Below are 24,147 nucleotides of genomic sequence, written 5' to 3' on the forward strand. Positions count from 1 at the left end.
TTTCTGGAGCTTACTCATGGTACACGGTCGATGGTCCTGAGAAGCAACCTGCGCTCTCGCCCCTAAGACTTCAGGTCACGACGGCTTTTCCAAGTCCGTCGGCTTAGCAGACCAGCACCCAACGGCCCCCTCTGGCTTTGTGGGTTACAGGAGTTGCTACGCTCCCGGCCTCTGGCTGCTGTACCACTTCGCCCCTGAGACATTAGGTTACAAGGGTTCGTCAGTCCCTCTGCCAGCGACCAGTCCGCACTTGGGCCCCATATCGCTTTGTAGGTTACAGAGATTGCGCCACCCCCGGCCTCTACATACGTACTGTACTTTTGAGTGCAGTATTTGCTGATGGTAACATTGAACTCCCGGCCTCCTCTTACGCTGGATTACAGGGGCGCGTTTCCACCCCCGGCAGTTAGCTCATTACCTGGCCAACAGTAGTCATAGTTACCAGGACCGCCCATTGCTGGGACTGGTATAACTTTTCGCTCTCGCCCAAAGACTTCGGGTTACGAGGGTGCATCCATTTCCCTTGGCTTGGCGGACCGACCCGTATTTAGGCCCCCTCATGCGTTATGGGTTACAGGATTTGCGCCGCTTCCAGCCTCACATACAGACTGTACCGCCTACCCCTGAGACTGCAGTTACAAGGGACCGTCTATCCCTCGGTCAGCGACCAGTCCGCATTTAGGCCCCCTCTCGCATTGATGTTACAGGGTTCGCTTCACCCCGGCCTGTAGACGAACTGTACACGTGAGCACAATAGTTAGCAACGTTGACCCTCCAGCCTCCTCCCACGTTGAACTAAAGGAGTGCGTTACCACCCCCGACCCTGGCTTCCTCTCACGCTGGATTACGGGGGCTCGCTGCTTCCCCTAGCCAGAGAGAGTCATAGTTGATCGACCGTGTCCACTTTCAGCCCCAACTGCTTCACCAAGAGAGTGCTTAGCACGCAGCCACCAACCCCTGCAAAGGACCTGATTATCGTGACCAGGAACCTCCGTGGCGGCCGCTAGGAGCACGATCCCCGTGCTGAAGGTGCTGTGTCCTCGAATTTCGGAGGACTCTTTTCTGCGCAACTCCCCGCACTCCTGCGCTCTCGCCCCAAAGACGGGTTACAAGGGCCACAACCCTCGGCCTGCAGACCAGTTCGGATTAAGGCTCCTTCCAAGCAGCGGTTACAGAGCTTCGCAACACCCCCAGCCTCATGATGGTGTACCCCTTGCTTCAGCAATGTTGCGCCCAGCATAGACGAACTGTACTACTTGAGCGCAGTCGGAACTTCGCAACATAGACCCTTGGGCCTCCTCCCACGCTGGATGACAGGGTTGCGTTGCCACCCCCAGCCTTTGGCTTTCTCCCACGCTGGATTACGGGGTTCGTTACTTCCCCTAGCCAAAGAGAGTCTTAGTTGATCCACAGAAATTTCAACCGCAAATTTTTCCCAATTACCATTCCAAGCACCAACCTCGGTAGCCACCCAGGCTGTCCAGGCCTGCGTCCGCATCACGCTTTGGTGTTCTTGGAAAGCACTTGCCCTCAAAATGCCTCTGGAGTTGCTGCAAACTCCCATGGGCATTGAATACCCAATACAGTGGGCCTGGCGCACCACTAACTCCTGTCTTTGCGACGGACCAACGCAGGACAGCCGAAACCGACCGACACAGCCCAGTCCGCCGGCAGGGGGTGCGACGAGCACGCAGACAGTAAGATTTACCCCCCGCTTATATCGAACAGCGCGAGGATTGTAAAATAGTTGGATATAGCAAACATTCCATTTAGAAAGTAAAGCAAAAAAAAAACTTATATGAGAGCAATCTTGCCGACGGAGTCTTGAGCTAACGCTGAGCTCTTACCACCCTGCAGTTCACTATTGATACGACACTTGCTCGGAAAGAAAACAATAATTTATTGGGGCGGAAGAACTGCGTGAGTGTAGCCTGCTTCTTGGAGCGCAATGCGTTGCTGGTGACTGATTGCTCCACGGTATCTAAACAGTCGACAAGCACAAGACCGCTGCCCTCAATGGCACTGCAGTATCGCCGTAGCAGGGCCACGGCAGCGACGGCTTCACTCGTGCTCGGAAGTGGTACGGAGTCCTCGGCGTCTTCGACAGAGCGGAGACAAGTATGGATACAAGCGTATAACGGCGAACCCGGCGAACCGAGCAAGTGCGGGCAGCGAGTGGCGCGGACTTGAAGTTCGGTGACACCGCAGCCCGCAGCGCCCAATGTGGCGCTTTCGGTTTAAAACGGTACTCTTCGACTCTTCCACGGCCGATTTTGACGCACCCGAGCTCGCGCGGAAGTCGCGAGCGACACCCGCGCCACCGCTGCGCGCCGATGTATTGCGGGAAAGCCTGCCGCATGCCTAAGGAGAGCGAAAAATCCCGCGCGGGAGAGTTCGATATATCCATTGTGAGCAAAATCACGTTCGATATAAAAAGTTTTAAATGCATGTAATTTTTACCAGAATTATACAAGGGTTCGATATAGGCAATAATTTGATATATCCGTGTTCGATATAAGCGGGCTTGACTTTAACATCTTTCATAATTTTTTTACGTAGTAAATTTATTTCACAACATGTGAGATCAATACAGCAGTTCCAAGGTAAGTAAACCACTCATGCGTCATGTCATGTCACTTTTTGAGCGACATGCTTCAAAATGTTGTGCCAATTTCTCACCATTCTTACTCTACTTATGGTTCTTACTCTACTCATGGTAGCAGTCTCCACGCTACACGCATGATTCTGTCCAAGGGTTGCAAAAGAGGCTAGTTATAATGCCTTGCGCTGTCTTTTCTCCCCTCTTTTTTCGCTGCATCTGTTTTATATCTGGACTGCTCTTGTAAGTACCCTATCTTTCTCTGCTTCATGGCTCTATTTTATACTACTGAAGTTGAGAACTCTGAACGTGGGCTTGCAATTTATTAACTGGCCTTCATTCTGGTGCCAAGTTCGTTAATTTCTTGTGTGCACCTATGGTTCAGGCATGATAAATTATCGTCTTTCTTAGCAATCATTACCTAAAAAGGGGTTGGTATGTCAATCCAGTAAATATTTGCGTCATTTCTCGTCCAAATTCGCATTGACTTCACAGGTAAAAAGTGCACAAAAGGGACTCTGAAGCAGTGTTCATAAAAATGAGAGCTGATAGCAACTTTTGCTTTAACAGGTTTTTTAAATGCAGAGCATTTCTTTAACTCACAATGTCACCCGTCCGTTGGCGATCGGCATCCGCAGCCAGCCAGCACGTGAGCCCCTCTCCCGCTCCTCCTCGCTCTCAACAACAGGTGCATGCGCACATGCGCGTGCTCCGGCGCTGAAAGAGGCGTTGCAGCAGCATGTGCTACCTCCTCTCCCTCTTCTTCGCGCGCTACGAATATAAAGGCGGTATCGGCCCGGCTCACTCCATTCTACTCCTGCGCTCTGTTCTGCTTACTCTCGAGTTTGGTCGTCGTCGAAGTTCATAAGCGATGGAAGCAACACCTTCAATTAGTACCTCGACGCGAGCCAACGTCCGCGTTGCAGTACCAGTTCAAGACATCGTGCCATCCTCTTCATCGACGGCGGCAGAAGACAAGGCGGCGAGACGGCGCGCTGCCGACGCCGAACTTCGTGCACAAGAAGCCGCGGCCAAACGTCAACGACGGGCCGCGGATCCTTCGCTCGGGCAACGAGACGTGTCTGCGCAACGCGATCGTACTTGAGTCTCTCGCCTCTCTCTCTCTCTCTCTCTCTCTCGTCTCGCAACCCAACTACCCAACCTCTAAGACAACAACAACTACAACTACCACCGCCAACTACCACAACCTACGCCACGTGACCACCCCCAATGCTCTGCATTTACTCGTGTCCCTCGTGGCATGCGACGGAGGTTTTTTTATGCAACACAGTGGCTTTTGAACCATGAATGTGCCAGCAGCTCCTTCTCAGCTTTGAAATAGAAAGCGGAGGGGACATTCTAATGTACATTATAACGGAGGGGGAGCTGAACTTGTACTTTTTTATAAACATTATTCGCGTCTATTGCCATATTACAAAGGGAACTTGCAAATACTCCCTGACATCAATTAGTTTGCTGTAGCTCGCTTTTCTATACTGATTGATGTTTAGTAGTATTGTCAAGGCAATGTTCTTCTCCTGCTAAAATCTTGTGTACACCGGTTCGTGTGCGTGCATGTGTGCGTGCGTGCACGTGTGTGACGGGCGTGTTTGCGTATGCATGTGCGTATTGTGCGTATGCATGTGCGTATTGTGTGTGTGTGTGTGTGTGTGTGTGTGTGTGTGTGTGTGTGTGTGTGTGTGTGTGTGTGTGTGTGTGTGTGTGCGTGCGTGCGTGCGTGCGTGCGTGCGTGCGTGCGTGCGTGTGTGTGTGTGTGTGTGTGCACGCGTGTGCGAGCATGCGGATTCTGTGCCCCATTTTTTTAGTGTTGTGCAAAGGAGTGGAATCAGATGTGTGCTGCATACGAAGAAGCCATAAAAATGCAAATTCGTGTGCCAAAGTAAATCTTTTGTATAGCTGTCAAGGCTTTTTCTAAAGGAAGAAGGCGGAAGTTTTGCAGCCTTCTTTGAAAGTCCTTTGAAGACACCCATTTAGAGAACTGCTCATCTAGAGCACTTGGCACTGGCTTACTGTGTAGCTGCAAGCGATCCAAAGTGGCGAAATGTGCCGAAATTGAGAGCCCTTCTGAGTTGTCCAGCAATTATTAGGCCGTACGTTCATTTGCCTTTATCGACACTGTTGTGTATTGCAACTGTGGCCGCTGTGTTTGGCGGCAACTGGGATCACAGCCACTAACATGTGACGTGGGGCCACGGCACCGTAAGCTATGAAAGGTTTTGGAGGATTGTTGCGTTTTCAGTCACTCGGTGCTTGCACGGCCCAAGTGTGGTCAGTTTTCATTAAACGTGTGTGTTCCTCAGGCCTAGTATATGTAATAGATACGCTGACTTTTCCTCCTCGTCTACCATACACCGGATTTTGTGTGTGCTGTTCATACTTAATCAGTTTATGGCGCTGCAGTACTGGACATTTGAGACGGCCTTAGCTATCCTTAAATTTGATTGCATTAGCGCAACGACACACATAGCTTCACCACCTGATGCACATTTGGTGCAGCTGGAAGGGATGCCCGAGAATCCAGCATTGTGGAGGTGCTTGGGTACGTCCACACGAATCTCCAAGAAGAATGAACAAGCTCCAGTGGGCAAGCAAAAAATAAAAACACCGGTGTAACCAGACAGAACTAAGAGATGAACATTTGTTTAGATAAGTCAGAGGGAGAACAGAGTATGTTGCATGACACTTTGCCTGGTGGTGAACTGAAAAGCATGTGGCCACAGTTTTCTACATGTGCCGACATGTACAAAAACACTACAGCTGGTTAAGGGAGTCTGGACATTTTTTAAACAGAAGCAGAGAACCTATTTCACTTGTTTGAAATGAACCCTTTTGATGCTTGGCAGTTCTACTGCCTGATTTTGAAGCTGCTCTGAAAATTCGAGTTACTTTGGAGTGTATTCTAAGCACAGAATTTTGTGGCTAGGAAAGACAACAAGAAAAAGGACGGCTACTACAGGACAGCCCATGTGTACACAGATACAATACTTCATGTCGGCTTGCTCTAGGATAAAATGCTGGTCTCATTTCTTCGTGAAACACTGCCTTGATAAAGGAGGAAGACTAGACGTGTTCATGGTGCTGAAAAATGTGGAGATGTGGTGTGTGTCTCTGCATTACGCCGTCATGGGGACATGCCATCGCTGTGTGGCCCACCTGGGTATATCCGGAATGGCTACCAAGGGGTGGCGCGATGAGCACATTAGAAGCCAGAGAGCTCAGAGAGGGCAAAGAGTAGATTCACACATTTTAAAGATAGGAGTGGTTAACATCTGACGGGCTTCTAGCCAGGAGGAGCTGCCAAGCAGTGTCTTCGTCTTACAACCACACATGCAGGCATCAATGTGCCGTGCGATACGTAGTCATCATGATCATGATCCTGAAATGGGCAATTATGTTGGCTGGGACGCATAATGCTGGTACCAACATGAAGTTTTCAATGCAGTGACTGAGTTGAGACAAAGAGTGGAGTCTACCACTGTTCAAAAGCACAATTCATGGATGCACAACTCCTTGTGACGCAGGCGTGTGTGGTCTACCCGAGGACCTGGGGCCGTGCCGGAACTACTCGGTGAACTGGTTCTTCAGCGTGGCCGATGGCCGCTGCACCCGTTTCTGGTACGGCGGCTGCGAGGGCAACGGCAACCGCTTCAACTCCCAGGAGGAGTGCGAGGACACCTGCGTCAACCCACGGGGGCCCGGTGAGAGCTGCTCCACACTGGCGCTTTCCGAGGACACATTGTGGCTGCTGCCTCTCCTCCTCTCTGCAGTGAGGAGAGGCAGTGAAACGGGATGACATTTTCGCTCAACTCACTGCTACCTTGGGTTCAAATTTCACTCGCGACGCCGTCTACCCACGCGAAATGTAAACAAACGGCAACGAAACTGAAAAAGAAGGGTTTTCCAATGAACATACCAGATGGCGGCAGTTGTCCGAATGGCGCGGTTTTTACTTTTTACGGGAGGTTTGAAAATCATCATTCACCCGTGAACGATGGCCTGTGGTGTGGTCACGGAAGAGTTAAATCATGAAGTGGCAATTTTGTGCACTGTAAAACATCACTAGCTCAAAAACTGGGTGGAACTTGTTTGAACACGGGGCTTTATGTCTCGTATCCACCCAGCATGCAAAAGGGGGGGAGGGGGAAAGAAAGAAGAGAGGAGGACAGGGAGACATGTTGACATCAGTAAGAAAATCTAATAAAGGTTCCCAAATAGAGGGAACAGTTACTGTGGCGCCAATTCGAACACCAAGTCTGTTCATTTATAAAACACCAAAGTGTTGCTGCTCACAAAATTTTGTAGGCATATGTCGCAGTGAGAGTGTGACAATTTTGACCAATGGAGGTACCCAGCTGCATTTAAAGAGGAACCCAGACCTTTAGTAAGTTAATTCAGTGGTCCAGGAGCAACTTAGACTGCCGACTATGAGAGCAGCAGCCATGAACTTGGTTGCCCTGAACGCTTTGAAACGCTCACAGTTTTGGCTCTGTTTACGTGGAGCACAAGAGTTTACCTTGTTTTGGGGTACCAAGCAGCGATAATTGTGTGGCAATCAGATGTTGTCTTTTTGCTGGCATGGAAACCCTTACTGAAGAGGCAAGTTTTTGTGAACCTGCTCCTGTCGCAGACGCCTGCCTGCTGCCCAAGGTGGTCGGCTCGTGTGACGGCCAGTACGAGCACTGGTACTTTGACGCGACCACAGGCTCGTGCGCGTCCTTCATGTACAGCGGCTGCCTAGGGAACAGCAACCGCTTCACCAGCAAGGACCTCTGCGAGCAGACGTGCCTGCACCAGGAGACGCTCGGTGGGTCTCCCCTCCACCCCCAGTTTATGAAAGTTATTTTAGGTGCGGAGCACCTTAGGACCGCACAATGTTCGTCCGCGTCTGTGCGCATAGCATTTACAATCGGAAAAAAATCACACCGGCACCGGCAGGATTCGAGCCTGTGGCTGGTAGACCAGACAGAGTTAGTGGCAGTCATCTTACCCATGGGGCTACGACCGTGAGTTAGTACCCGAGAGCGAAACGGCTTACTCCCTCGCCTGTAACGGTGCGGAGTACTTTAGGACCTCCCAATGTCCGTCCGCGTCCATCCGTGCGCACACCACCATCAAGTGAAATTCAGTTTGAGCCGTGAGTTGCAGTTTCATTTAGGGAACAATCAAGGCGCAACTCACGGCTCAAATCGTATGACGGGCGGGGCGCAAATCGGATGTCACTCGGGGCGCAACTTCGATGTCACTTCGAGTCCCCGTACTCCGCACCCTCGCCATCATCCACGGGGTGGAGATGCTGCCATTGTTTTTTTAATTAGCTTGGAGGCTGTGTTTGAGTTCAAGCTGGGCTCACAGGCTACCTGTAGAGTGACTAGCTACTCAGAGTCTAATTTCAAACACTAGTTCCCCGATAGGTCTCTAAATTCATTTCGTCCTTTATCAAAATGAACTGAACATTGTGTAAAGTCAGCTTTAAACAAACGGGTCCCTAAAGTAGCACCATTATGCAAACAACAGAGTTGTAAGCCACTAAACTGAGTGCCTAACTCATGGGAGACAAGCTCAAGTTGAGCTGTTCGTGTACTGATTCTACTTATGACCCTTCGCTTTTGTTTTTACATTAATGTGCGTCTGTAGTAAAGTCAACAAATCCCGTTTGAATTATGCTGCATTATGACTCGGTACTTGATGACATTCCGAAGCCGGAACTGCTTTCGTAAAGTGTAAACATCCCATCAAGGGAAAACAAGAAATAGCATGGTCACATCAAACTACAGGGAGATCGGTACAAGCTGAGGTGCTCGACAGCGGGCCGATATTTTGGGCGCGTTGCTTCCAGCAGTGAGGACAGGTTTCCAGCCCTCTGCATTACTTTACAAATTTTGGTAGGGAGTCAAGTTCATTCAGTGGCTGTTTTATGACCACCATTTGCTTTAATATACAGTATGATGTTTGCCTAGCTCTGAGGAAATATTTGTACACGTGTAAGTCAGGACTGATTGTATCGTTTTCTCCTCGTTAGTTGGGGATGGTCTTCACCTCGCTGGCGTAATGAGTGGGATGAGGAGGTCATCCTTGATGACAGGCACTTGTAGATTATTAGGCAGTAGAAGAGAATGACTTGCCCTTGTTCCACAAGAAAAGACAGATTGTGTTATGTGTCATCACCTGCCATTGTATTTTATGCCCTTGCCGATTTGTTTGAGAAAAGTGGTTAACCTGGAAATGTCCGTGTTTTTTTTTCCCTCTTATTTCCCGCAAGACCCATGCGAGCTGTCAGTCTCTCCGGGACCGTGCAGGGGGTCATTTCCGCGGTTCTACTACGACCGACAGGACAACCGGTGCAAGCAGTTCACGTTTGGTGGTTGCCAGGGCATCTCCAACAACTTCGCCACAGAGGAAGAGTGCTCGGAGCGATGTGTCAGGCTCAGCGCTCACGGTGAGCTGCTCCTTCACTGGGCTTACTTGCCCTGGGAGCATTTTTGGGCCACGTCCGCAGACTGGCCACGTTCATGTGGGTCTTCCAGACTCCAGCCATGTTTCAACACGAGGAGAGAAGGTCCTCCTTTTGAAGGGTTTAATTATACTCCATATTTCTCACGTGCCATTGACCAAACGGACAGTGGCTAATAGATTTGATAAAGTAATCACATTGATCCCTCGTAATACTGGCAATTGACGTGTATGTAATGGCCACATGCACCGAACTGTACAAGTTGACTGATTGATTGTAGGGTTTAACGCACCGACGCAACGCAGGCGATGAGGCCCGTTGCAGTGGAGGGCTCCGGATTAATTTTGACCACCTGAGGATCTTTAACGTGCGCCAAAAGCTCGTACACACGGGCATTTTTGCTTTTGGCCTCCATCAGAAAAGCGGCCGCCACGACCGGGAATTGAATCCGCGACCTTGTGCTCAGCAGCGCAACGCCTTAGGAACTGTACAAGTTCTTTGTTCTGCATCATTTTAACAATGACCTCCACTACTAATGTTCAGTCTTTTTGTAATGCTTCTTTTCCTAGATTCCCATCACCACACTTGCACACAATGCCTCTAAAACTAATGTGGCACACAGCCAGTTACCAAGGGCAGGGGCAGAACGCACTTTGTTGTTTAGTTGGCACCTGCTCACCCCATTGCAACAAGAACATGAACAGAGAACTGTCACTTGGGTGACTCACTAGTTTGAACAGCAGTGCATTCTAGATGTGACCAATCACTGGACCTTCGAGCTTTTTAGCTATCTTGCATTGTTACTAGAATAACGGCCTCTTCTAATTGATGTTTCTTATTCACAGCCTTGGCACTAAGGACAGCGCATTCCACTACTTTCTAGAAAAATGGAATTGAGATCGCCAGGTGCATTAGTGCAGCACCAGTGCCACCCTGAGCCTCCTCCCGATCTATGCACTCGGCCTTCCGTCCCCTGTCATTGCAGAGATCTGCATCCTGTCTAAGGAGGAGGGCCAGTGCCTGTCGACGGTCCGCAAGTGGTACTACGACTACCTGGAGGAACGTTGCAAGGAATTCGTCTACACGGGCTGCCAGGGCAACCGCAACCGCTTCGACACGCGCCAGCAGTGCGAACGCATGTGCAACTCCACCAGGGTGGCCGGTACGGGTCCCTGTACTTCTCCCCCCCTCTCTGTCGTGGCGTAGAACCATTCAACAACGTTCGCCGTCCTTTGGTTTCTGCACACACTTTCTAGGGCAGGTTCCACCAGTAATCTGGGGCCAGCCTAGTACATAAAAAATTGTGGTTGATTCCTCTGTCATAGCAATCGGTAAAACACGAAAGGGAAATGTGCAGCGAAATCTGCAGCTGAGCATGATTTGCGGGTCGGCGGCTGTCTTGTGGGTGTGCTTGGCGAGCGACGTCCTGCTGGCTGGTCGCTTCGGCACAGGTGTACTGGCGTCATTTCTGTGACGTAAACGCGAAAACGAACACCCCTAAGTATAGCGTACTCTTGAGAGTTCTAAAGGTTGCTTCCCCGCAAGAAGACCCCGTGTGCAGGGGTGCACCCTTTACAGGCCGCTTGCTTCGTTGTACTGGCGTCATTTCCGTGACGGATATGGCGTCACTCAAATGTTTGTGTATCCCGGAATAAAACACCTTCGTGTTAAAACTGCTCAGAGCCCACAGTAGTGCAGGTTGCTCTAATATACAGCACTTCTGTAGCTTAAAAGTTTGGGAGGCCAGTGCTAAAGAGGGAAGGAAGGGGGAAGGTGTTGTTTACAATTAACCACATCCTTTGGCATGACGCATTGCAAACAAAAATGTGCCCATTCATGCGTGCGTTTTCACATCTCAACATTGCCATTGTCCTTTTCACCGCCACTATCAAAGGGTGTGAGCATCGTGATCTCACGGCTTCCAAAGAACGGAGATTCACAAGAAGAGTGGGACGATGATCCCTCTCCTGCAGAGGAACACTGGGTGACTGTTTGTTCCTTGCCAATCCGAGAAGTTTGCCTTTATCGTGAATGCACCAAGCACCCAGCATCAAGTGTGCTTACGTTCTCACCGGTTCATACTGCCAGAGAGGAAGGAAACCCTCTTCCCCACCCTGTGGTTGTTGCTGCCTGCAGTGTCCCGAGACGTGTGTGCCCAGCCCAAGCAGGAGGGCCCCTGCGGTGGGGCCATCGTGCACTGGTACTACAACATGGCGGCCGGCCGCTGCGAGCAGTTCTACTACGGAGGCTGCCATGGCAACGTCAACCGATTTGAGAACAGGCGCGACTGCGAGCATGCCTGCGTCTCCTCTGGGGGTCAGTGCCCTCTCTCCTTCGCTTCTTCACCTCTTGCAATTTGGATGCGCTTGGATTGGATCCAGACTGGATTGGATCCCCTCCAGATTGGACCCAGATACCGTATTTACACGATTGTAGGTCGACCTTTTTTTCAAATTTGACAATCCAATGTTGGGGGGTCGACTTAGAATTGAAATCGAACCACGTACTGCTGGTAACGGCGCGAGGAACAGGAAATCGGGGGTGCTACGAGGTGGGGACATCTTTGCACCCTCGTTTCCATGGTTATGGTCTAAGCGTAGCGTATTAATTTACCATTGCATACATTCTGGCGTCAATAAAGGTGATGCCGACTTTGAAAGTTGGCGCTCCCGATCTGTGCCCTTTGTCCGCCGTACTTAAGAGAGATTAACCTCCCACCATCGCGTTCGGAAGTGTACTGAAAAATGTGATGTGGTTGTGACTATTGTTAGCACCGTGCATTGAATCAAGGGATTCGCTAATACTCATTTTGTTTATTAGAAGCGAACACAATGCACGTAATGTACTCACTAATAAAAGGTAATCGCGCACGGCTGCTTCCGTCAGCCGCCATGTGTGTTTTGGTGTCACGCGGAAGCGGTGCAATTTGAGCGCTGCAATTTTTTGGGGGGGGGTTGACCTACATTCCAGTCGACTTACAATCGTGTAAATACGATAGGTTGGTAGTTTTGAGGTCCAGTACTCCAACGGTTTGAGGGTTGTTTTCAATGACAACACCCAGCCTAGGCGTGACAAAAAAGAGGTCTCGGTCACACGAAGATTAGATGAGTAGGCTTGGGGAGGGCAGTCTGAGGGGGAGGGGGCCAACAAATTGGAAAAGGATCCAGGTGGCAGAAGACCGTGGGAGGAGGTCACCTTTGCCAGTGGTTGCTACACTTCAGGGAAGAATGAGATGGCTGTTGTGCGACTGGGCACTGGCTGCAAACCCCTGACAGAACATGCTTCGCGGTGTATGTTCGCATTGTAGTTCTTTTGAACTAAAAATAAACCCTGCATTTTTTTTCTTGATTTTTTTGCCAGCCATGTTTTTAAATTTTTGGCGGAGGTTCAATTTTTCTTGCTTTATAATATCACCCATAATCATAACTTGGCCCCCCTGCACTAGCCATCCTCATGGCATTTCACTGATTTTACTTTAACTTTTGATTACCTATTTTGGTATTCTTTTTTGCATATCTCCGAACCACTTTTTGGTACTGTTTGCCCTAGATGGCCTTGTGCCGCAAAAAATCCAACCATCATAATCATCATCATGGAGTTTTTATTGACTAAGCATCTGGTGTCTTTCTGCGTGCGCTGAGCTGAAAGCGCATTGTCGTTGTGACAATTCGCGGTACCCGCTGCCACGTTGCCGTCACAGGCCGCAACGTCTGCATGCTGCCCCAAGAGGCCGGGAAATGCGTGGACTTCCGCGAGCGATGGTACTACAACGCTGAGGAAGGCCGTTGCCACCGCTTCTACTACGGTGGCTGCGACGGGAATGCCAACAACTTCGGCTCGCACCTCGAGTGTGAACAGGTGTGCAGGCAGCCTGCTCCCACGGACGTCGCAGAGGAAGAGTTCCGGCTCGGTGAGTTGGAATGGGGAGTTTCTGAGTGACGTTTAATGGGATTGGCTGCATCACTTCCTGGAGAAGGGACGAGGTGATCGCTGAAGGTAGTCATCAGTTTTGTTGCCCTACAGCTCACTTTAGTGTGATCTCAGGCTCCTACTATGTCTGTAGTGCGAATGTGAAAAAATTGAATTCCACAAATGTCCATCAATGTCATCATTGGAGGACCAAGAGAGGTCAAAAACGAGGAGTGGGAAGTAAAATATGATAGAGTTTGAGGCAGGGGCAACAGGAGACACTCACCTCTCGACGATATTTGCCGTGAAGGAAGGAGATACGGGGCCCATTTTTTACAGGAAGACGTCTTCCGTCGATGCGTTCCTTGCTGAAATCCACATTTACGACACCTTCAGCTGATTCAGTCGCCCCACAGGCATGGCTAACTTCTTGGCAGACAAATATCGGTATTCAATCGCCCTTCCGCAATCTCTGCAAACTCCGCCCAGCGCAACGGCAGCTCTCTGGTTGTTTCTTCCCGACAGAGTTCTGCTTCATGGCCAGCGAGGCTGGTCCCTGCAGGAACCATGAGGTGCGCTGGTTCTACGACAAGGAGGACGGTGTTTGCCGCGAGTTCTACTACGGCGGCTGCCAGGGCAACCGCAACCGCTTCAGGACGCACCGCGAGTGCGAAGAGAAGTGCTACCGTGCACAGGGTGAGTGAAGAAATGGAAAGAATGCTTCACATCTCTGAGCATGGGTAAACTGAGGGAGTGCACTGCAAATGTGGTTTGCGTTCTATTTCTGGACAGAGGTGCCACTGCCACCTTGTTCTGCTTTCTCTTCAAGAACCAATAAACTTTGGTGGTTCTTGCCAAGTTCAAGTATATCTTTTAAATTCCCTGGGTGTACACTGGAACCCCGCTGGCACGTCCCCCAGACTAGCAACGACCCGCTTCTTACAACGGATCACTGCGGCCCCGGCGGTGAGCGCGACCACGGGCGGCGCTGCGAATCGCGCCTGCTTGACGTCAGCTTAGGGACTCTCGCATTTGTCGTCTGCTTCACTCGGGCTCGCTCTCCCAGCTATTTCATCACGCTCGGTTCACGTTTGATGCTTGTCCGCACCGGATTTTGCGTTAGCGTAACTTTTTATTTGAATAAGTGTCTTAAAATCGCATACACTAGCTATTTAAAGTAGTTTTTGATACCGCTACGGAAGAAACATTGCCGGCGTCGCCCCGTTTCTTGCGAGGCCAGACGTGTGCAGAGAGCGAAGAGTCGGGGCTAGGCGTCAGCACACACGATTCAGCAATCTTTCGAACTTATAATAACCGACAATAACAAAAATGCAACACGAAAACAAATTACTGGCCTTCGGAATTGTCGGCTTTGGCAGAAGGCATTACAATTCCCGGTAATCGTATGTAAGGTAAAACAGTTTTTACAACCTTACCGAACTATCGAAAGTATTGTATCATATCACTTGACGTTGTCATGGCATGAGAGTGTGCCTACATGCACTATGGGCTGCAAAAACTGTAGGTTGAGGTCTAAATAGCCCACTGTGTGTATAGGCGCGTGCTGGTTTCATAGTGTCATACCAGCCTTCTAACCAACATCGAGGTTTATTGAGCAAAACGAGTCACGTCTACGGTAAAAATACAGTATTACTACGTTGTTTAGACCTGGAGGGATATTTCGGTACATTTCCCACAGCCATATCTTTCCAATATTCAGATATGGGTTATAGGAAAACTGTACTCAAGAGCAAGAGGATGAGGAAAAGGAGGAAAAGGAGAAAACTTTATTTAACAGTAAAATTGAGGTGATTAGTGGGCCGGGTCCTCAGTCTAGGACAAGAGAGTAAGAGTAAGCTAATAAGGACTAGTTACACACGATCTTATAACCGATGCCATGAAAAAACTTGTTCTCTCTCTCCTCGTGTGTTGCAAACTTGTGAGGGATACAGCTTGAAATTATTTAGATGTGTCAGAAGCTGTAAGAGATAACTGAATTATTAGAAATACGCTTTGTAATGCACTACAGCATCAAAGCAGGCGATTTCTAGCATATTCACTGCTGCCCCTCACAAGCGGAGTGTAGCAGACGACAGCAGCGCGAGTCCCTAAGCTGACGTCAGAGCCAGGGGGCGCCACTCAAACATCTCATCGCCAATAGAAACAATGCATTAAAAACCCCGATGATATGACGTTCGGGTGTACGCGGTCCCTGGGCGGTTCCTGGTGCAGATAAACCGGCTTTTTTACCATATTTTACACCACTTCGCCACCTCGTCGCGACCTTCATTCTTAACCCCCGTTTGATACTGCTTGATGTGCAAAGCTCCGCACGAAGGCGAGACCAATTGCTGAAAAGACGCAAGCAAGCAGGCAGGTACTCGTTAGCGGGAGTTAATCTTAATCGGCCATACGCGGAAGCAGTACGCCAACGCGCCAACCGGGAGAAGCCATAGTTCAGAATATCTGCTAGCGAAACGACAGTATAGACTAGTGTGAAAGAGTGTAAGCAGTTTACGAATGCCCAGTTTAGATTAAACACGGTTACTTCTGCCTGCACCACTCGCCCGCGTTGTTGACTGAAAGTTGGACCATGTTGATCAATCGTATCAGAGATCAAACATCTCCGGTGCAGTTGCACGGCGAGTTTCATCATGGCGCCGATGTTGTAGCTTATCTGACCCTTTGCAAGCCCGCTCTATGCCGACATATTGTACAGACGAAGGAGAACTGTGATTGGCTTCTTACTGACTAACTAAAACGTCACTTCATGAGTTGAGGAGGAGAGCCTCGGTGAAACCGTTACTGCATTTGTTTTCCTTTTTGCCGATATTAGGAAACGAAACGAGTATGCATTGTTTGTTTATCAAGGTCCCACGGTTATATAAGCACACACACAACACAATGTTTTTGAAAATCTCTTCACAACCTATTTAAGCTCTACCTGGAGGGGAGGCAAAAATACTGTGGATTCAAAATTGCAGCTAGGCTTAACCATTCACAACCGGGACTTTGTTTGAATTGAGCTATACCTGGAGGGGAGGCAAAAATACTGTGGATTCAAAATGGCAGCAAGGCTTAACCATTCACAACCGGGACCTTGTTTAAATTAAGCTCTACCTGTAGGGGAGGCAAAAATACTGTGGATTCAAAATGGCAGCTAGGCCTAACCATTCACAACCGGGACCTTGTTTAAATTAAGCTCTACTTGGAGGGGAAGCAAAAATACTGCGGATTCAAAACGGCAGCTAGGCTTAATCATTCACAACCGGGACCTTGTTTAAATTGAGCTCCACCTGGAGGGGAGGCAAAAATACTGTGGATTCAAAATGGCAGCTAGGCTTAGCCATTCACAACCGGGACCTTGTTTAAATTAAGCTCTACCTGGAGGGGAGGAAAAAATACTGTGGATTGAAAATGGCAGCTAGGCTTAACCATTCACAACCGGGACCTTGTTTAAATTAAGCTCTACCTGGAGGGGAGGCAAAAATACTGTGGTATCAAAACGGCAGCTAGGCTTAACCATTCACAACCGGGACCTTGTTTAAATTAAGCTCTACCTGTAGGGGAGGCAAAAATACTGTGGATTCAAAATGGCAGCAAGGCTTAACCATTCACCACCGGGACCTTGTTTAAATTAAGCTCTACCTGTAGGGGAGGCAAAAATACTGTGGATTCAAAATGGCAGCAAGGCTTAAAGGAGTACTGACACGAAATTTCAAAGCTGAGATAACTATGTAAAACGTTTCCTTTTTATCAGGAGATATCTCCCAGCAAGTTTCAACAGCAACCGTTCAGCGAAACATATTTAAAATCCATTTTAATCTTCGCCCGCACGAGAAAGCCCAGAGCGGGCCGACGTGACATCATCTGCTACGTGCCCCAAACTGCCGACGTCGGGGCTCCCGTGACGAAGCTGACGCGCTGGCTGTGGTTGGCGCGCGCTGCTCGGGCGTGTGTACACGTCATGGTTTTGGGACTGACGTCATGCTGCCCGGGCCTGTGGGGACGGCGAAAACCTCGGACGGTCTGGGCGCGCGCGTGCGCTCGCTCGCGCGCGCTTCCAGAGAGGCAGAGATACGGCAAGAATGGTGACGTCATTTTATACATGCTGTCATGGCGGCCGCTCGGCGTTTTTCAGTCGAAACCGAAACTGGCACGAATAAACGACGCCGTAAATGAATGTTTACGCTGCGCTCGACCGTCTAATCTGTCATTCTATGATTAGTGGGCTGGTAGGCATGCATAGCAGCGAAAAAAACGTAACATAAAAATTTCGTGTCAGTACTCCTTTAACCATTCACAACCGGGACCTTGTTTAAATTAAGCTCTACCTGGAGGGGCGGAAAAAATACTGTGGATTGAAAATGGCAGCTAGGCTTAACCATTCACAACCGGGACCTTGTTTAAATTAAGCTCTACCTGGAGGGGAGGCAAAAATACTGTGGTATCAAAACGGCAGCTAGGCTTAACCATTCACAACCGGGACCTTGTTTAAATTAAGCTCTACCTGTAGGGGAGGCAAAAATACTGTGGATTCAAAATGGCAGCAAGGCTTAACCATTCACCACCGGGACCTTGTTTAAATTAAGCTCTACCTGTAGGGGAGGCAAAAATACTGTGGATTCAAAATGGCAGCAAGGCTTAAAGGAGTACTGACACGAAATTTCAAAGCTGAGATAACTATGTAAAACGTTTCCTTTTTATCAGGAGATATCTCCCAGCAAGTTTCAACAGCAACCGTTCAGCGAAACATATTTAAAATCCATTTTAATCTTCGCCCGCACGAGAAAGCCCAGAGCGGGCCGACGTGACATCATCTGCTACGTGCCCCAAACTGCCGACGTCGGGGCTCCCGTGACGAAGCTGACGCGCTGGCTGTGGTTGGCGCGCGCTGCTCGGGCGTGTGTACACGTCATGGTTTTGGGACTGACGTCATGCTGCCCGGGCCTGTGGGGACGGCGAAAACCTCGGACGGTCTGGGCGCGCGCGTGCGCTCGCTCGCGCGCGCTTCCAGAGAGGCAGAGATACGGCAAGAATGGTGACGTCATTTTATACATGCTGTCATGGCGGCCGCTCGGCGTTTTTCAGTCGAAACCGAAACTGGCACGAATAAACGACGCCGTAAATGAATGTTTACGCTGCGCTCGACCGTCTAATCTGTCATTCTATGATTAGTGGGCTGGTAGGCATGCATAGCAGCGAAAAAAACGTAACATAAAAATTTCGTGTCAGTACTCCTTTAACCATTCACAACCGGGACTTTGTTTAAATTAAGCTCTACCTGGAGGGGAGGCAAAAATACTGTGGTATCAAAACGGCAGCTAGGCTTAACCATTCACAACCGGGACCTTGTTTAAATTGAGCTCTACCTGGGGGGGAGGCAAAAATACTGTGGATTCAAAACGGCAGCAAGGCCTAACCACTCACAATAAAGCTGGGAATCTTTGGGGATTTGTCATCACTACCTTGTAGTTAACATAAGCTACTGTGCGAGCTGGGGTGATACACTTACTAGGTTTTACTCTAATAGTCTTGCTTTCTTGCCTATCATTGTCCTTGGCCTATTCTGCCTAACTGTTCTCCAGGGTCCAAAAGTCTGAAGCTTACATCGATGATTGTGCTTTCTTTCTTTCTCTTGTTTTCAAATTCAATTTAATTATTTTTTCAGGACGCATCCGGGTGTAAAAATTTGAGCAAGACCTGACTGGTCCTCTGCTTCTTCTACGATTCGTTCATAGCAGTAACCTCTTCAGTGAGGTGTAGACACACAACAGAATCTAAGATGATGGAGTGGAATGTATAACCCGAAACAGGGACACCAATGTCAACATTTTTCTGGTAGAACATAGCCCAGGACATTTTCCAATGGTGCTTCTCATGTTGCGCTGCCCAAGACGTAGTACTTGGCTATAAGTAATAGCAGTAATGACAATAGGGCAGGGATGGCCGGGGTGAAATGCTGTCGGAAAAGCTTAGCAGTAAGATGTGCACGTCTCATTTTTTTACTTAAGGGCACAGGGTAAATCGAAATTTTAAAAAAGTGACTCTTTGTTTCTTCACAATTAGGGAAGCTCAGCTATTTATGCACATTTTCCATAATCACACTTATCATAGCAGGTTGTATTTCTGGCTCAAAAACAGTTTTTCCGTAAGCAAGTAGTAAGTGACCACATCCTATGCTAGCATGTGCTCCGTGTTTATTGTAAATTTTTCTATCAAGGAACTCCCAGCTCCCATTCAAAACACTTTCTGGAACCAACTGTATTAAGAAATTGCTTTGCAACCATTGCATAGCTGATTTTTCAGCCAAGGCAATCCAAAGACGCTGTGCACATTTTTTCCACATTTGTGCCTCGAACCGTGCGCCAAAAAATGTCTTTGTTGGGCTTCACGCTCGCAAGATTGCAATGTTGGATGCTGTTCTTTCATTCAATTATGGTGCATCCCATGGGCCAGCATTTCAAAATCATTCGGACTGAACCCTGGGCACAAGACCACCATCAAGTGGCTGAAAGAGGTTGACCACAAGCAAAAATACTTTGCGAACAGAGCTGCGTGACAGCTCACAAAATAAGCAAGGTAGGGCAGACCGGCGGGAAAGCGAAAAAATGACTTTTGTGGTGTACGAAGCTGGTTCTTACGAAAGAAATGACTCCAGTGGTGTTTGCGGCAAAAAAGTATTGCTTTTCACCACTTTTCTTACTTGAAACTCAATTATCTCAAAACAGAGTTTTTTAGTACATCGGTGTCATTATTTCCTATATCTTCCAGGATAACCGGCTGATTCTTTTTTCCTGTCATCTACATAACTTGTCACATCTACCATGCTAGAATTGAAAATATGCTTGTAACGTTTTTTTGTTATAGAATTTTCACTATGTAAATTAAGCCAAAATGTAGGTACTGGCGGAAAAAAATTCCGAGAAATTTTATTTTAGTCAAATTTTAGTAATTGTGGTACAGTTAAAAAAGCCCAAAATTTGAAAGGAAATGATGCATGCATTGTGTAGATTCCTGTAGTAGATGCCGAGAAAAATGTACCTCAAATTGGACAAAAATGCATGGGAATGCTTGCAATAATGTATTGCGGGGCTGCTAATCAAGGAACTCTTAACTGTCTCTCTGTGTCCCAGCACATATGTATTAATGTTTTTATGCTTGCAGACAAAAAACAGGGCAGGAGACAATTCTCCTGCCTGATAGTATTCATTGAGAGGATGGTCCACTGTATTTGACTGCCCGAGTCTAACCAAGTGAAACTAAATGATGATGATAATGACGAGTACATATGTATGCGTTCTTTCATCTACACAAATGATCAACAAGCATGCCCGTGAGTTCTGACTCTCTCTCAAGTGGAAGTGGCTGTGATGAATTTAGGGTCTCGATTGGGATGTCGCCACAGTTTCTGTTTCACAGAACGGGCAGTATGTGATAACACCCAAGGAAATATGGGGTGGTCAGGAGGAGATGTTTGTTCAGTGATGAAGTTTGAGTACCCGGGGTCAAAAGTAGCACCTAGCGTACAAACAGAGCTGGATGAAGTGATGGGTTGAGTCGTACTATTTAGATTCATATTGTTGTTGGTTGGATTCCAGCATCCAATGATAACAGGTAACCCACAATGTTAACTGGCTGTGAATGGGGTTAGTCGTAGTAGCGACAGGGGCAGAAACGAAAGGCAGTGCCCAGAACCGATGAAGGCAGACAGGTGAGGACAAGAACTGGCCTGTTATCAGCTGGGCTGCGGTGTTAATAGGACAGTGACTAATGATTGTTAACGACACTCTATATAGGAATCTTATGGTGGACAGTCTAGCAGAACTGTTCCATCTTTGGGTGGTAACTAGGAATAGTTTTGTTGTCTGGTGTTGGACATTTATGGTGCCTGTGCAAGAATCTGACAGGGATGTTTGACCACAGTCACTCAGAAAGGTATGGCGGCTCCAGGATGTAAACCGACGATCCTGTGAAGGCAAATTCAGCAACTATGCTACACAACCACCTGCACTTAACTTGACACATGGGACAAAGCCCTACTGATACTAGTGTGTTGCCTTATTGATGCTCGAAACTGTAGAGTCCCCAAGTTATTTTTGAAATGTGTGTCTCTGGGTCGCCTTGATTGGGCAATTTGAATGCAGGGGTTGCAGACCCGGCACGTTCTTTGTTCCCTGGTGCTATTCTCCTTGCAGACCTGTGCACCCTGCCCAAGGTTCCGGGTTCGTGCAGCGGCCAGTTTGTCCAGTGGTTCTACGATCCCGAGACGGACCAGTGCCATGAGTTTGCCTACAGCGGCTGCCAGGGCAACGCCAACCGCTTCAACGACCGGGAATCCTGCGAGGGCCGCTGCCGCAAGGGGGCCCCGTTGCCGAACGAGCAGCCTGTGGACCGTGCCACGGCACCTGGTGAGCCTGTCTTTCTGAATTGCTATTTCTTCTGGTGATTTGCATTTATCACAGGCCCAGTTGCCCCCTTTGCCAGTGTGCTAGTGGCAGAGCTTTGGTCATGTCACAAAAACTCACGTTCAACACTGTGCTCTGACACGTGCCGACTCAACCAAAAGTCATGCTTAATTTGGGCTCCTCGAATGAGGAACCACACTGGTTTCTCTGCTAGATAAAGCCCTTTTATTACTACAACTATTTCCCTAACCCAGTGTGCTAGCGGCTGAGTTGTGGCAGAGATTTTGTCGTGTCAAAACAACCCACGCTCAACACTGAGCTACTGACGTGTCATCAATGGGAGAGCCAACTCAACCAAAAGTCATCCTTAATTTGCGCTCCTGGAATGAGGAGAGAGAGAGAAAAACACTTTATTTGTTAGACACCGGGTTCATGTTGGGGCGGTGGCCTCAGCCCAGATGACCGAAGCGACCTGCAGCGCCCGTTGCGTCAGGGTCCGTTGATCCACGAGGCAAGAGCTACCCAAGGCCTGCTCCCAGTGGGTGGGGGTGGGGAAGGGGGGGTATGGGTCCGCGGGGCACTCGCACAAAGAGTGGTACAGCGTGTCGAGGCTGCGGCATCTCGGACACTCTACAGAGAGGAAGAGGTGTGGGTGGGAGGGAACCACACTGCTTTCTCTGCGAGATAAAACCCTTTTATCACTACTACTTTTTCCCTAACCCAGGGTTCTAGCGGCTGAGCCAAGGACTACCCACCATTGCAAGGACTACCCACTACCCACCCTCCCACCATTGCGTTCGGAAGTGCTCTGAACAATGTGATATGATTGTGACTATTGTTAGCACCGTGCATTGAATCAAGGGATTCGCTAATACTCATTTTGTTTATTAGAAACGAACACAATGCGCGTAACGTACTCGCTAATAAAAGGTAATCACGCGCGCCTGCTTCCGTCAGCCGCCATGTTTGTTTTGGTGTCACGCGGCAGTGGCCGCTGCCGGTGCAATTTGAGGGATGCAATTTGGGGGAAGGGGGTCGACTTACATTCGAGTCGACTTACAATCGTGTAAATAAGATAGGTTGGTAGTTTTGAGGTTTGAGGGTTGTTTTCAATGATAACGCCCAGCCTAGGCGTGACGAAACAGAGGTCTCGGTCACATGAAGATTAGATGAGTAGGCATGGGGAGGGCAGTGTGATGGGGAGGGGGCCAACAAACTGGAAAAGGATCCAGGTAGCAGAAGACAGTGGAAAAGGTCACCTTTGCCATTGGTTGCTACACTTCAGAGAAGGATGAGATGGCTGTTGTGCGGCTGGACACTGGCTGCAAACCATGGACAGAACATGCTTCCCGGTGTTTGTTCGCATTCTAGTTCTTTTGAAGTAAAAAAAAACCCTGCATTTGTTTTTCTTGATTTTTTTGTCAGCCATGTTTTTAATTTTTGGCAGAGGTTCAATTTTTTTGTTTTATAATATCGCCCATAATCATAACTTGGCCCCCTGCACTAGCCGTATTCATTTCCTTTCACTGATTTTACTTCAACTCTTGCTTACCAATTTTAGTACATATTCGTATTTGCATATCTCCGAACCACTTTTTGGTACTGTTTGCCCTAGATGGCCTTGTGCCGCAAAAAATCCAACCATCATAATCATCATCATGGAGTTTTTATTGACTAAGCAGCTGGTGTCTTTCTGCGTGCGTTGAGCTGAAAGCGCATTGTCGTTGTGACAATTCGCGTTACCCGCTGCCACGTTGCCATCACAGGCCCCAACGTCTGCATACTGCCCCAAGAGGCCGGTAAATGCGTGGACTTCCGTGAGCGATGGTACTACAACGCGGAGGAAGGCCGTTGCCACCGCTTCTACTACGGTGGCTGCGACGGGAACGCCAACAACTTCGGCTCGCACCTCGAGTGTGAACAGGTGTGCAGGCAGCCTGCTCCCACGGACGTCGCAGAGGAAGAGTTCCGGCTTGGTGAGTGGGAATAGGGAATTTCTGAGTGACGTTTGATGGGATTGGCTGCATCACTTCCTGGAGAAGGGACGAGGTGATCACTGAAGGTAGTCACCAGTTTTGTTGCCCCACAGCTCACTTTAATGTGATCTCAGGCTCCTACTATATCTGTAGTGCGAGTGTGGAAAAATTGAATTCAACAAATGTCCATTATTGCCATCATTGGAGGACCGAGAGAGGAGGTGAAAAACGAGGGGTGGGAAGTAAAAGATGATAGAGAGTTCAACTCAGGAGCAACAGGAGACACTCACTTTTCGACGATGTTTGGAGTGAAGGAAGCAGATACGGGGCCAATTATTTTACAGAAAGACGTCTTCCGTCGCTGCATTCCTTGCTGAGATCCAAGTTTAGCGACACCTTCAGCTCATTCAGTCGCCCACGGGCGTGGCTAACTTCTTGGCAGACAAATATCGATATCGCTCGTCCTGTTTTTTTGCTCTTCTCTGTGTTTCGTCTTCTGCGCTGTTTAGTCACCATGTCACCCTTCCACAATCGTTGCAAACTCCGCCCAGCGCAGCGGCAACTCTCTCGTTGTTTCTTCCCGGCAGAGTTCTGCTTCATGGCCAGCGAGGCTGGTCCCTGCAAGAACCTGGAGTTCCGCTGGTTCTACGACAAGGAGGACGGGGTTTGCCGCGAGTTCTACTACGGCGGCTGCCAGGGCAACCGCAACCGCTTCAGGACGCACCGCGAGTGCGAAGAGAAGTGCTACCGCGCACAGGGTGAGCAATGGTAAACTGAGGGAGT

The 24,147-nt window shown here is 48.9% G+C and overlaps 1 protein-coding gene across 1 annotated transcript in view; it reads left to right on the forward strand.

Annotated features, from left to right (window-relative positions):
- Positions 1–24,147, forward strand: part of LOC144148276 (papilin-like) — a 226,226-nt gene that overhangs the window by 102,623 nt on the left and 99,456 nt on the right. The window contains exons 16-25 of the mRNA XM_077679835.1: positions 6,142–6,318; positions 7,248–7,424; positions 8,880–9,056; positions 10,057–10,233; positions 11,208–11,387; positions 12,772–12,981; positions 13,506–13,676; positions 21,179–21,391; positions 23,155–23,364; positions 23,952–24,132. Coding sequence (XP_077535961.1) covers positions 6,142–6,318; positions 7,248–7,424; positions 8,880–9,056; positions 10,057–10,233; positions 11,208–11,387; positions 12,772–12,981; positions 13,506–13,676; positions 21,179–21,391; positions 23,155–23,364; positions 23,952–24,132 — 1,873 coding nt within the window. The remainder of the gene's footprint in view (positions 1–6,141; positions 6,319–7,247; positions 7,425–8,879; positions 9,057–10,056; positions 10,234–11,207; positions 11,388–12,771; positions 12,982–13,505; positions 13,677–21,178; positions 21,392–23,154; positions 23,365–23,951; positions 24,133–24,147) is intronic.

This window comes from Haemaphysalis longicornis, unplaced genomic scaffold (assembly GCF_048455015.1).
Source record: "Haemaphysalis longicornis isolate Haplotype H1 unplaced genomic scaffold, Haemaphysalis longicornis Haplotype H1 scaffold_8, whole genome shotgun sequence".
NCBI classification, from domain to species: domain Eukaryota; kingdom Metazoa; phylum Arthropoda; class Arachnida; order Ixodida; family Ixodidae; genus Haemaphysalis; species Haemaphysalis longicornis.